At 34.6% G+C, this 12,470-nt stretch overlaps 1 protein-coding gene across 4 annotated transcripts in view; it reads right to left on the bottom strand.

Annotated features, from left to right (window-relative positions):
* NBEA (neurobeachin) overlaps positions 1–12,470 on the bottom strand; it is a gene marked incomplete at both ends in the record, with an annotated part of 514,126 nt that overhangs the window by 273,758 nt on the left and 227,898 nt on the right. For all 4 annotated transcript variants that reach the window (XM_084292135.1, XM_084292133.1, XM_084292136.1 and 1 more), the window contains one exon: positions 10,064–10,191. In XM_084292135.1, coding sequence (XP_084148261.1) covers positions 10,064–10,191 — 128 coding nt within the window. The remainder of the gene's footprint in view (positions 1–10,063; positions 10,192–12,470) is intronic.

Raw genomic sequence — 12,470 nt, 5'->3', positions numbered from 1 at the left:
CCAAAAAGATTTTAATCTGGTCTGATCTCCTGAGTAGCATAAGGCACTGAATCCCAACAGATACATTTTATATCTTGCTGGGTGAGGCAGTATTTTGTTTAGATGGTCATTGCTACCCAAGAATTTGATAACGATGGGACATGGGTGGAGGGGCAGGGGAAAAAAAGCTTCATTTCCACAAAGGACTTTGCTGACCTTGGCTGGCAGCCATCAGATCTTGCTCCTATTCTGAAGCCCGACTGACAAATGGTAATCATTCTAAAACAGCGTCTCTCAAAACACAGAACCATACTGCAGCTACAGATGTCTTGAAATAACTTGCATTTCTTGTGTTTCAGTTTCCTTTATTTGCTTGACAGTAACATTGTTACAGGCTCTCCCTAGGCCTGCTTTGACATCACTTTGCCATCTTAATTTGACATATCATAACTGTCTCTACTGTCTGACAAGTTCTTTCAGCATGAGGGTCTCCCATTGCAAGAAAATCTCCACAGACAACCATCACTATTAGTATAAAAGGATTTGATCATAAAATTCCACACACCAACAGCCAACAGACAAAAAAAAAGACATGATATAAGACAATGTATAAGTTCAGCAGTTTTTGGTTTTGTTTTTCTGTGGCAGTAAATGTTGACATAAAGCTAGACTGAACATAGTAAAGACATCTTCATTTTAACTCTCTTAGTCCTTGCAAAACATAATTCCATTTCTTTAGGGAGTTCGTTAACATCTAGATAAATAAAGCTGGATGATTAATTAATGCATATGCTATTGTAATGCCTTTTTCTATCAAAAAATGAATCTTGGAAGTATACCTACTTTTAAAGTTCTTCAAATGCAGGGGTTTCTCAAGTTAATTCAAGAGTTTTGGCAGAATATTATTTGTTTGTGCCTTGAAGGTACAGAAAGAAGCACATCCATATCCAATAGGATGAACCACAGAATCATCAGATCAAGTAAGGGAGTTTTGTTAAACTTGGTTACTGATAAAAATGTTTCAGTCTGGGTCATAAGAGCAGGTGATAAGTAGACAGAAAGTGAAGGAATATAGAATGAGAAACTGTGACCAGCCCTAACAAGATTAGATTGTAAAGAAATGGGATGTAGAGATCAGGCTACAGGGAAAACACTTATTAAACTGTACCTCATGAGAAATACATCTTTCAGGGCAAAATCGGATACAGAGATGTTATTTGCACCCTATAGTTTATCAGTTAGGTAGTTCTCTGGAAAATATTGCTGGGATAATAAAGTAGATTGATTCCATTTTTAAGCCTGTAGAGGACAAAGGGTGGGGCAAATACCAGCCTAACTGTTTCAAGTCCAAAATCAGTCAGAGTCCCCTGCTGAGTTCTGAATGATGAATTAAGTGGAATAAGAACCGGAGAACCTCTGCCTGTAGGGAGCTTCAGTCACAGCATGAACATCCTGTAGATACTGAATACCTTTTTGGCATACCACCTCGTTTTTCTTTGGACCTGGACAGTGGAGGAGAAAATAATAAGGAAAAAGAAGGTGGCTGTTCTTAAAAAAATTGTACTTAGTCCACTGTTACCATGCACTACTGTTGTATACCTGATATGATGAGTCCACCTACAGGTGATGTTACAGTAGTGCTTAAACATGTTAAGAACTTTCTCAAGAATCATTAAAATTAATTAAAAACTATTTATATGAAATAAAATTAAATAGATCTCTTGTAGATCTCTTGATATATATATATATATATATATTTTTCCTAGTAGGAGACAAACTTTAAAAAAGAAAAAAAAAAAGGAAAATTATATTCCATTAAAGTGGAAAGTTAGGACAAGAAGGAAGAAAAAGGGACATCTGACCTTGATTGTAGAAATATATATGAGGAATATGAAGTCTGAGGACCACAAACAGCTTCTAGTCTTAGGTTCCACTGGCACCATATATACAGGCTCCAGTACTCTGTGCTTTTCTTCATATGCTTTCAAAGAACAGCATTTGGTATGGTTGGTTTTCTAATCATGTTATTTTTATAGTAGCACTTTCAATAGTAATTTAATAATTTCCAACATCTAGTGGCTTCTGTGTTTACAAGGACAACTTTCTGAACTTTTCAGCAAATCTTAATTTACTTAACTACCAGCATTTGTTTTCCTGAGGGCATCTATTTAATTATTTATTTAGTTATAATTCTGTATTTTGTTTAATATATGTAGTTGATTCTAAAAACTAAAATTTTAAAATCTATTCTAATTCTAAAATCTAAATTTTACAATTACAGATTCACAGAATTGTCTAGGTTGGAAGAGACCTCAAGATCATAGAGTCCAACCTCTCACCTAACACTAACAAGTCCTCCACTAAACCATATCGCTAAGCTCTACATCTAAACGTCTTTTAAAGACCTCCAGGGATGGTGACTCCACCACTTCCCTGAGCAGCCCATTCCAATGCCTCACAACCCTCTCAGTAAAGAACTTCTTCCTGATATCCAACCTAAAACACCCCTGGTGCAACTTTAGCCCATTCCCCGTCATCCTGTCACCAGGCACATGGGAGAATAGACCAACCCCCACCTCGCTACAGCCTCCTTAAATATACTTATAAAGAGCGATAAGGTCACCCTTGAGCCTCCTTTTCTCCAGGCTGAACAAACCCAGCTCCTTCAACCGCTCCTCGTAGGACTTGTTCTCCTGACCCCTCACCAGCTTTGCCACCCTTCTCTGGACTAGTTCGAGCACCTCGATGTCCTTCTTGTAGCGAGGGGGCCCAAAACTGAACACAGTACTTGAGGTGCAGCCTCACTAGAGCTGGGTACAGGAGGACAATCACTTCCTTAGACCTGCTTGCCACACTGCTTCTTATACAAGCCAGGATGCTGTTGGCCTTGGCCACCTGAGCACACTGCTGGCTCATATTCAGCCGACTATCCACCAATACTTCCAGGTCATTGTCTGTCTGGCGGCTGTTCAACCACTCATCTCCCAGCCTGTAGCTCTGCTTGGGGTTATTGAGCCACAGGTGCAGGACCCAGCACTTGTTGAACTTCATACAGTTTACCTCAGCCCATTGGTCCAGCCTATCCAGATCCTCCTGCAGAGCCTTCCTACCCTCGAGCAGATCAACACACATACCTAACTTGGTGTCATCTGCGAACTTACTGAGGGTGCACTCAGTCCCCTCATCCAGATCATTGATAAAGATATTAAAGAGGACTGGCCCCAGTTTCGAGCCCTGGCGAACACTACTAGTGACTGTGAATAATGTGATTAATAACATTTTTCTCATTTTTCTTTTTCTTTTTTTTTTTTTTTTTTTTTTTTTTCTCCATTGATAAAGTAATATAACCTAGGGAAATTCTACCTAATGGAGTCTACACACATTTTGGATTTTAAAGATGCCCTGATCATTAATTAATGTAACAATGATAATATAATCAAGGGCATATAATCAAGGTGCCAACAACTATTTCTACCCTTAAGTTACACTGGTACCACACAAGCCAAAGACAAAGGAGAGGGCATAAGCAGTTAACCTCTGTTACATACATGTAGTCTAATACATCTTAGTAAGTGTCCAATTCATTAGACAGTGGCTCATATATGTAATTAATTATTGGCAGGTTTATGTTCAAGAAAGTGACAGATGCTATGCATTTTCTAGTTGCTATCTGGATCTCTCATCTATAATGTTTCCTGCCATGTTAAACATCTGTTCAGAGCACACTTCTGAACAGCACAGGAACTTCAGTAATTCAAGAGTTAAATCTCCAAATCAGATCAATGTGCATCCTCTTCACTTTCTGGTATTTATAATGATGTCCTTTTAAAAGCATCAAAAAGGAATATTATGTGAGAGAAAAATGTTCTGTAATTGGTGTGGGGGCCTTTACAGTTTGAAAATTTCACTGTGGATAAATAATGAAGACTTCTGCTGTGCTACTTGCTCTTTAATTTTTCCTCTGAAAACAAAATTGGGGAACTTACATTACAATACTAATGTATTCTGAAAAACAATGTGAAAGATGTAAAACTTTGAAACTTGACTCAGCTGGCGTGCACATGAAAAATTAGGTAGATTTGAAAATCTACTCAACCTTTCATCATTTTGTTGTTCCTACCATAAAGACTTCTAGAAAACTGGTATTATTTTTTGTCTCCATGAATATTGGACTCAGCAATATTCTTTAGACAAAAACACCTTCAGGCCCAGAGCATTTGGACAAGTAAGAATAAGGTGTGGAACCTTCCAGTAAGACACTAAGATAGAGATAGAGAATCACAGATAGAGAATTTATTACAATAAATACATCAAATTCCAACAGCCTATAAATAGGAGTTTGAACTTCTTTATTATTTTCCTGTTTATGAAGAGATTACAACATGTACAGGTAGGATTTCAACCACCAGTAATAGTTTTAATCATATGCATTGGAGGATTTCAAGGGTTTTCAAGAGGGGGCTACTTTTCAGTTTTTCCATTTATTCCCTACACAATGATGGTATACCCCAAATGATACCACATAGCAGATATTGAAGTTGATGAAGAAATAGTAATGTAATTACTGCCTCAGCCAAGACATTGTAGGGTATCTTTTCTTTAACCAGACATCTATTTTCATGAAAATTGGAGATACCTTTTAAGCATCTTCTGTTAAACTGGTTGAAGCTGGCTAACACAATCAAAAATTCTCAAAGGAATTAAAGGCTGATCCTTGAGTGGATCCAGTGAGATCATATAAGTCTTAGAACCACAAAAAACACATGGCTATGCATTCATACACTGAAATATGAGGACCAAACTATAGCTGTCACGAGCCTTATATGTGGGTTGTCTGACTAAACAGGCTTCTTCAGGCAGAGAAAGTAGAAATTGTCTCATAGACTATACTAAAATGAGCTTCAACGTGATAATTAAAGAATTTCACTGAAAAATAAAATTTAGTTATATATATATATGTATATAAATCAGGAGAGAGTCTTATTTCATGGTGGCTTGACCATCTTCAATGCCTAAAAGGCATGATATATTCTCAACTGTATCTGGCCAACTGTGGAACAAGAAGAAAAACGCCTTTTCTTACAGATCGCTGCTGGTAGCTAGCTTACATTGAAGACTATCTATCTATGACCATGCAAACAAACACAGTGATGGCAACATTAGAGAAAATTAAGGTCAATACAGACTACCATTATGTGAAGGGTACAGCACAGAGGAAATGGGGATTCATGGGTTCTGAGGCAACAATAAAACACCAAAACCATTCAGCAGATACATCATATTTTTTGTCTTCAGAAGCTGCACTGAAGATTTATATTTAGAATGAAAATTTAAGCCACTTAAAGACTATAAGTAACATTGATCTCAATACTTGATGATAAGTTCTAGTAAAGTTCTCCACCTTATTTACCCTCATTATGTGTTCTGTTAGTAGAAAGACTGAGATATCTGGTAGTATCTAACTTTTGCACACATGGCATGAGGATCTCTCTTATCTTTGGTACACTGGATAAATCCAGATGCTTATGTTGTAGTTCATGGAGTTTATCAATCACTCTTGTACCATGATCTTTTTTTCCCTCTGCAGTATGTGCATACCTTTCCTGAAATACTCACTACAGAAACGAATGGTAGCAGTTTTACTGAAGTTGTGCACAGAAATGAATCTACTCTTTCTAAGCTTTGCTGCCTCAGCATGAAGCTAAAAGAGCTCAGAGTATGCTAATTAATATAACAACACCTACTTTCTTTGTGTGGTTTCTTCCCTCACCTCCTAGATATATCTGTCTAGGTATAGCTTGCTCTTTGTTCCTAGCTATCCAACTAAGCATTTGGCTGTGTGGAAATATGCCTATTTCTTGAGTTGCAGTTATTCCACAAAATGATTCAACATTTCTCTTCAGCAAAATGCCTTTCTTCTGATTTTTTTTTATTTCATTGTCTAATCAGTTAGCTTTGCCAGAAATAGTTCCACGGTGTAGTTAAGACTATTATTAAAAGTATCAAAAAGTGGATCAAAAAGTGGCTCACAGAAATTTCAACATTATTAATAGTTTCAGTTTTACTTAGAAGCAGTTAATCCTATTTAAAGCAAATTTTAAAATCATAACACTATGTTTGTATTCTCTTTCTCACTTGTTAATATTTATCTATTTATTTATTTTCTTCAAAATGTCAGTTAGTTTCTTTGCTACAGACTGGGAAGCAAATACAAGAAGTCAGATTAGTTGAAAGAAAACACACGTAAACACAAACAAAAATATTTGGGATGTGGCAGAGTGAAATGAAAGAGTGAGAGAACAGAACAGAATGAACAGGAAAGGAAATTTGTGCAAGTGCATGCCATGACTCCACTTTCTAGCATCTGTGCTCTTGAGCACAACAATAATAAAAAGGTGCTGAAAAATTTTTGAAGAGAAAGCCAAGGGCCACATTAAGCACCAAATAGGACTTCTTTTTTTTTTTTTTTTTTTTTTTTCCCCTCCAGAAACTATAAAGGACTTCCAGATTACTACAGTATTTCACGAAAATGATTATCCTGTTTCTCCTAATACAAAACTCAGTATTGTTCAAGGAAATCAGAAAGAAGTTGTGATAGTATTCTTAGATGCCACAGTGATGCAGCCCTTGTGGTCTTTGGGAGCTTTTAAAGTAGTGCCATTGAGCACTCAAGTTCTCTCTCTCTATCCAAAGGAATGTTTTGGGCAATTTTTCAATTGTTTCAAGAAGTCTCCTGTCAAATACCATACAAAGCTAGTATGGCATTACTATTATTATTACATACATCACCATTTCCATTGAATATTTTCATAGGGCCATGTGGTGAGTTAATGAGGAGAAACTCCTATTAGCATTTAAACGTTTTTTGTTTTATCTGATTTGAATTGTGTATGTATCAAAAACATATCAAATGTATGTCAAAGAATTTGTAAGAGATCTTTTGGAGAAGGGGTATCTGGCTGGCATTCTACCTAAGTAATCCCACAGGAAAACGAAATAATAATAATAAATAAAAAAAAAAAAATGGTAATGTTTGTTTGGTATCTCACCAAAGAGAAGAGAAAGGATCATTTGTGACTATGTTTCAATCTTATTCTTGTTGTTTAGGATACTCCAAGTACAGCTGCACTGAAAACGTTTCTACTTATTTGTACTCAACAGAGAGAGGATATAACTTTTCTTTCGAATATGTATCATATTACAGTTGCCTGTAACATTTTCACCTAAAAGCTAGAATGTTGTAATGCACTTTGCATGGAAGGTATTTGCAGACCATATGGAAACTAGAGTTAGTGAAAACATATCTGTGCAAGTGTTAAATGGAACTCCACAATGAGTATGGCTAAGTTTAAATATATGACCTACACATATTGCATGTTTGTTTCCAATTAGATTCTATACTGACAATTTTAACCTTTGCAACTTCTGTTCTCTGAGGCATTGAAGAACCTCAGGTGATGAAGCGCAGTAATACTGGGCCGTTTTTGGCATATTTTGTTTAAAGCTATTTGCAATCAACTGCAGTCATTTTTAACTTATCAGTAAGGACACCTTCCACTTACATAATATTCTGGAAAGTGGATGAAACATTTGAAGAACAGTGAAGTGTATGATGCCTTTGAAAAAAAGAACTGGTTTGGGGAGAAAGGGTTTGGGGAGATGAGACCTATTTCAGTAAGTAAATGGGTGAAGAGTTTTACCTATAGCAATGCAGTGTCAGATTACTACTTGATAGGGTTCCCCTTCTATCAGGGGGTCCTTTTGAAAAACAGCACCTTCAGATTTGATTAAATGAAGTTTATTTGTTCTTTTTTAATTCCTGTAAATAAAACCTTTACATACAAAGCAACAGATTAAACTATTTCATATAAAACTGTCAAGCTAATTGGTACTTGCCTGTAAAAAATCAAGTTTAAATTATCTAAGCTCAAAATAAATTCTACTTACTCAAATATCTTGAATTACTCTACTAATAATCTCTGTTTTGCAGAGTCATTATATAGAGAGCACTTTCAGGGGATAAGACTTTACCAATAACTTTAGTTATTGGTAAACAATGACAGGAAATTTGCAAGTAATTCAGGTAAAGGATTAGGAGAGAATTTAGAATTCTCTTTTAAAGGGAAATCAGCTAGGTAATACCAGTTTAGTTGAAATCAAGTCTGCAATGAAGAAAACTAAGATGAGAAGTACACAGTGACTGTAAAAGTTACTCTGTGAGCTCCTTGTTAAGAAGAAAAAAGTCCTACTGCTTTAGAAAGAGTGAACAGAAATACGAGTCCTGAGGCATATAGTGCACGAATCTAACCTCTGATTGGATTTTTCTCTTTATAGATTGCTATTTCAACATTTTGGGAAGAAAGAACCTATTTATTTATTTATTTATTTATTAAAAATAAAAAATGAGAGCAATTGAAGAAAAAGGTAAATACAACACTAAGGAAAGAGTGATAGAAAAAAACAGTAATTTGGAACTCAGTGTTTGGTTCATAAACGGTTATTCCTGAGAATGAATTGTATGGCTGAATCATAGAAGAGACAAAATTTGGAAAGGCAGTCAAAGTGGATATTGGAATAATGCTACAGCCAACAAGACCAGATCTCTGTCTGGACAGAAATGACATAGACTCATACTGCCATGTACTGTGGGGTTCCTGTGGCCTGTAGCTTTTCAGTCTTGTCATATGCTGAAAAACGTTGGACCCCTGTCCACACTACAAATTGGACCAAAAGATGAAGTCAGAACAGCACTGGAGAAGAAACTTTTAATCTATAAAAGAGCTGAGGTGAAACTAAGACAATTGTATTTGTATTCTATAAAAACTATAATGCAATTAAACAATTGTCAAACAGAAAAAAATAATACTGCTGCAAATTTTAAAATCAACTTTACTGAAATGAAGACTTAATGAAACACATCAAATATTTTACAGTCATCTTGATGTTCTCACTGAATAGCTCAGCTTCAGGTGTCATTAAGTGAAAACAGCAACTTACACATAGCTATGAAATAAACAGTATTTAAAAAAAAAAAAAAAGTAAGTTTCTGAGAATTACTAAGCTACTTTGCCACTCCTTGTATTAAAAAAAAATATATATATATCAAAAAAGGAAAACGCTATTTAAAAGATTTGAGTCACAAGGTCAAATATTTCTAGAATTAAGAAGAAAAGAAGGCCAACATGGGGTATAATAACTAAGAGCATAGGAAAAGACTCTACCTCTACACAAGTATTTAGAGAAAATGTATATACAGCAGAAGGAAGAAAAACTGTTTTTCTTTCTTTTGTTTTTCCTGCAGACATCTTCATACAGTATGAGTTTTGCATTAATGACCCTTTTACCTCTCGGTAACCAATATTGACAGTTAATTGACAATAAGAAATGGAAGAAAAAATTTCCTTGACTGAATATGTTCCTCTGGATATATGAAATAAGAAAAGTGCATGCTCATGTCATTCCCCCATCACTATTTTAGCTGTGCTAGTAGTGATTCATTACTTTCTACATAACTTCAGGATTACTTAATGGCTCACTTAAGAGTTTTCATTACTTTCTCAAATTTTATAACTACTTAGTGGTAAAGACAATGCATAAAAAAATCATTGAAAATGTTCAAAGATACTTCTCTTAAAATAAATGCACACATACATACATAAATGCTTTTTATTCTCCTCTAGGGACAGCTCTTTATCTGCCCATGTGAATCCAATTGACCCACCTGAGGAAACAATTTCCCTACCAAATCTAGACACACATATCAATAATATTGGACCACATTCTTCACTTTATTTTCTTCCATAAGAATTGATTGTACTTTTTTCAACAGTTTCTCAAAGTCGGTATGAAAGACACATTATTATTCTGAGGAGCAAAAAGCAAATTACAGAGAGATTTTTGTATTCCAATGTGACAGGATATCTCAGGGTGACATTTTTAATTACTCTATATAAAGTTAAATGAGAGTAAGTGAAATCACAAGACATTAACAATTGATTCATTTATTTATCAAAAATAGTTGAAAAGAAACAGTATTCATATCAAACTACTAATAACTAAAATAATATAATCTTAGAAACAGTACCTTCAATCAACAGCTCTTGTCCATGACTGCCCAACAAGGTACGAGATAGGAAAGGGGCAAAATCAACAAAAATTTCTCTCAGGAGAGGGGCCACCTTTTCTAAGGCTCTTTCAAGCTTTGCCGTGATACTGTGGAAAAACAGAGACCATGATTGGAAGAAGACTTAAAACTTGAAATTAAATGATGTCAAACCACACCTATTTTTAAAAGTTTCTGTAAGATTCTTTAGAGAAGAAAATGATCATAATTTAAATTATTTACATGTGTTTAAATGGTTTTATGTAAATGAAAATGCCATTCCAGATTCAGCAGTGTGGCAGCCTTTTAAATTCTACAGCATTGACAGAGTTCCAAAACAAGCAAACTTTTTTTTTTCTTTTTCTCATTTTTAAACATGGAAGAAGAATGTCAGATATTTCACCTATCTCACCTTATATGTTATATATATTTGAAAACTTGAAGAGAGCAGTTTTTATTCACATAATGCAATCACAAATAACTTGATTTTTTCTTCAAGCTTTCACATAACAATATCTGTCATTGAAATGGTAGACTAAGAAATGTTCTAGACAAGGTAGACAAGGAAGTGCTCTAGAACAGGAATCAAGAAAAATCAATGTTCTTTTCTTCAACTTTGGGGGAAAATGATCACAGGTAAATCACTTTGCTACTGTATTTCTACTTTTCTGCCTGCTGAGACTTTTTGAGGCATGGAGTATTCCTAAATTTCTACTTGTACAATGGGAAGGTGTGTTGTGACTGCTTCTGAAATAACATACCTTTTTCCAAGTATACAAAGCTAGCAATAGGACTGCTGAGGTTTGTGTACTATCTGAGGAACTCTATCTCCTTAGATTCCTTCTTTATTCTGTCCCTTTTAAAAGCTGTCAGAGCACAACACCTGTGCCCTTTGAAACTCTTGTGCCAAGATTAAACACTTCGCACATAACCTCAAAGAAATGATGTATTACTGAAAAACAAATTATATTACATACATATTCTGGTCTACCAATATATATACATATTTATTAAGTTTGTTTCTTTCTTTTTTTTTTTTCTTTCTGTCATTTCCTTTCTTTCTGTCATTTCCTTTCTTTCTTTTACTTTTTTCTTTCTTTCATTCATTTTTCCCCGGACAGTTTGTAGCAGAACATTTTCTTTGTGCTGAAACTACAACAACAAAATATTATTGGCATTTAAAAGCACAGTATAGGAAGAAGTTACATTTATTGACAGAACCTTAGAGAATGAACACTAACAAATTTTCATAGGTATCTACTACATATAAATGTTAAATAAATGTGGACCTTTTGATTCAGGTCACATAAAGATTCCTACAATTAAAAACAAATATCACATTATAAACACATTGGAAGTTTTCCTTCAATAGGTTAAAGTGAATTCTTACAGCTTATTTTCTTTCAAGTTGCTGCTTCCCTATTTCAAATTAAGATATTGATTTTTTAATATTCTAAATCAGAGTTTCATTGTTTTAAATGATTAGATGGAGTGAATTTCATCGTGCTAGAGCTTCTATTGACTGTACTTGAAACACTGATGACTAGCTTTGAGTTTTTCATTTGCAATATAGAGCAAAGCAAGCTTTTGCTGCTAGAGAAAAAACTACTAGATATATCTAGACTAGACTTCTCTAAACCATGTTTTAAATTAGGCTTTCACCGTAAATTTACGTAAAGGTTCTAAGTTCACGTAACTGAAAACTTCATGTACAATTTAAAAAAAAAAAAAAGGAAGTTAAAAAGTTTTAAAATGAAAAAAAAAATTTTTCCAAAATTTTTATCCAAAATTTTATTTAAAGATCCAATCACATGGGAGGTATGGTTGTGCTGTTAATCAACACTTTGGATTAAACATTCTATGATTAATACCTCAAGGTATTTGAGCATCTTGCTATCAAATGGATAGTGATTGATCTTGTACATTATGGATCTATTCAGAGGGAATTTGGGATAGTATTCTGTAAAAGTTTAAGATCAAAGTTTAGCACTCTTTAAAAATTAATATTAAATGATGGAAATTAATATTTAAATAGAGAAAAAAATAGAAAAAAAAATCTTTTGCCTTTGTATAAAACCAAGGTGCATTTATGTGTTGAAAACTGACTGAAGCTCTGCTCCTTCAGTTTCAAAAAGAAGAAACAGAATTAAGAAAAAAGCATAAACAGAGACCCCAAAAAGATTCAGGGAAGCAGGTGGCTCATCTACTGAATTTATGGTCCACCCACATGCACAGAGAGAAGCTAAAGAGGACAGACAGACTGATCTGATACTACAGCTGCTTCTCACATCTATTATACCTTATAATGCATCCTGCAATCATTAGGGAACTCCCTATGGGGATTCATGTAACTAGTTTTCATGACTGAGCTAAGAGTTTTTAAGGATAT

Source organism: Netta rufina (genome assembly GCF_964035555.1).
Source record: "Netta rufina genome assembly, chromosome: 1".
NCBI lineage: Eukaryota > Metazoa > Chordata > Aves > Anseriformes > Anatidae > Netta > Netta rufina.
Note: the sequence above shows the minus strand (reverse complement) of the source record. Positions and strands in the feature narration are given on the sequence as shown.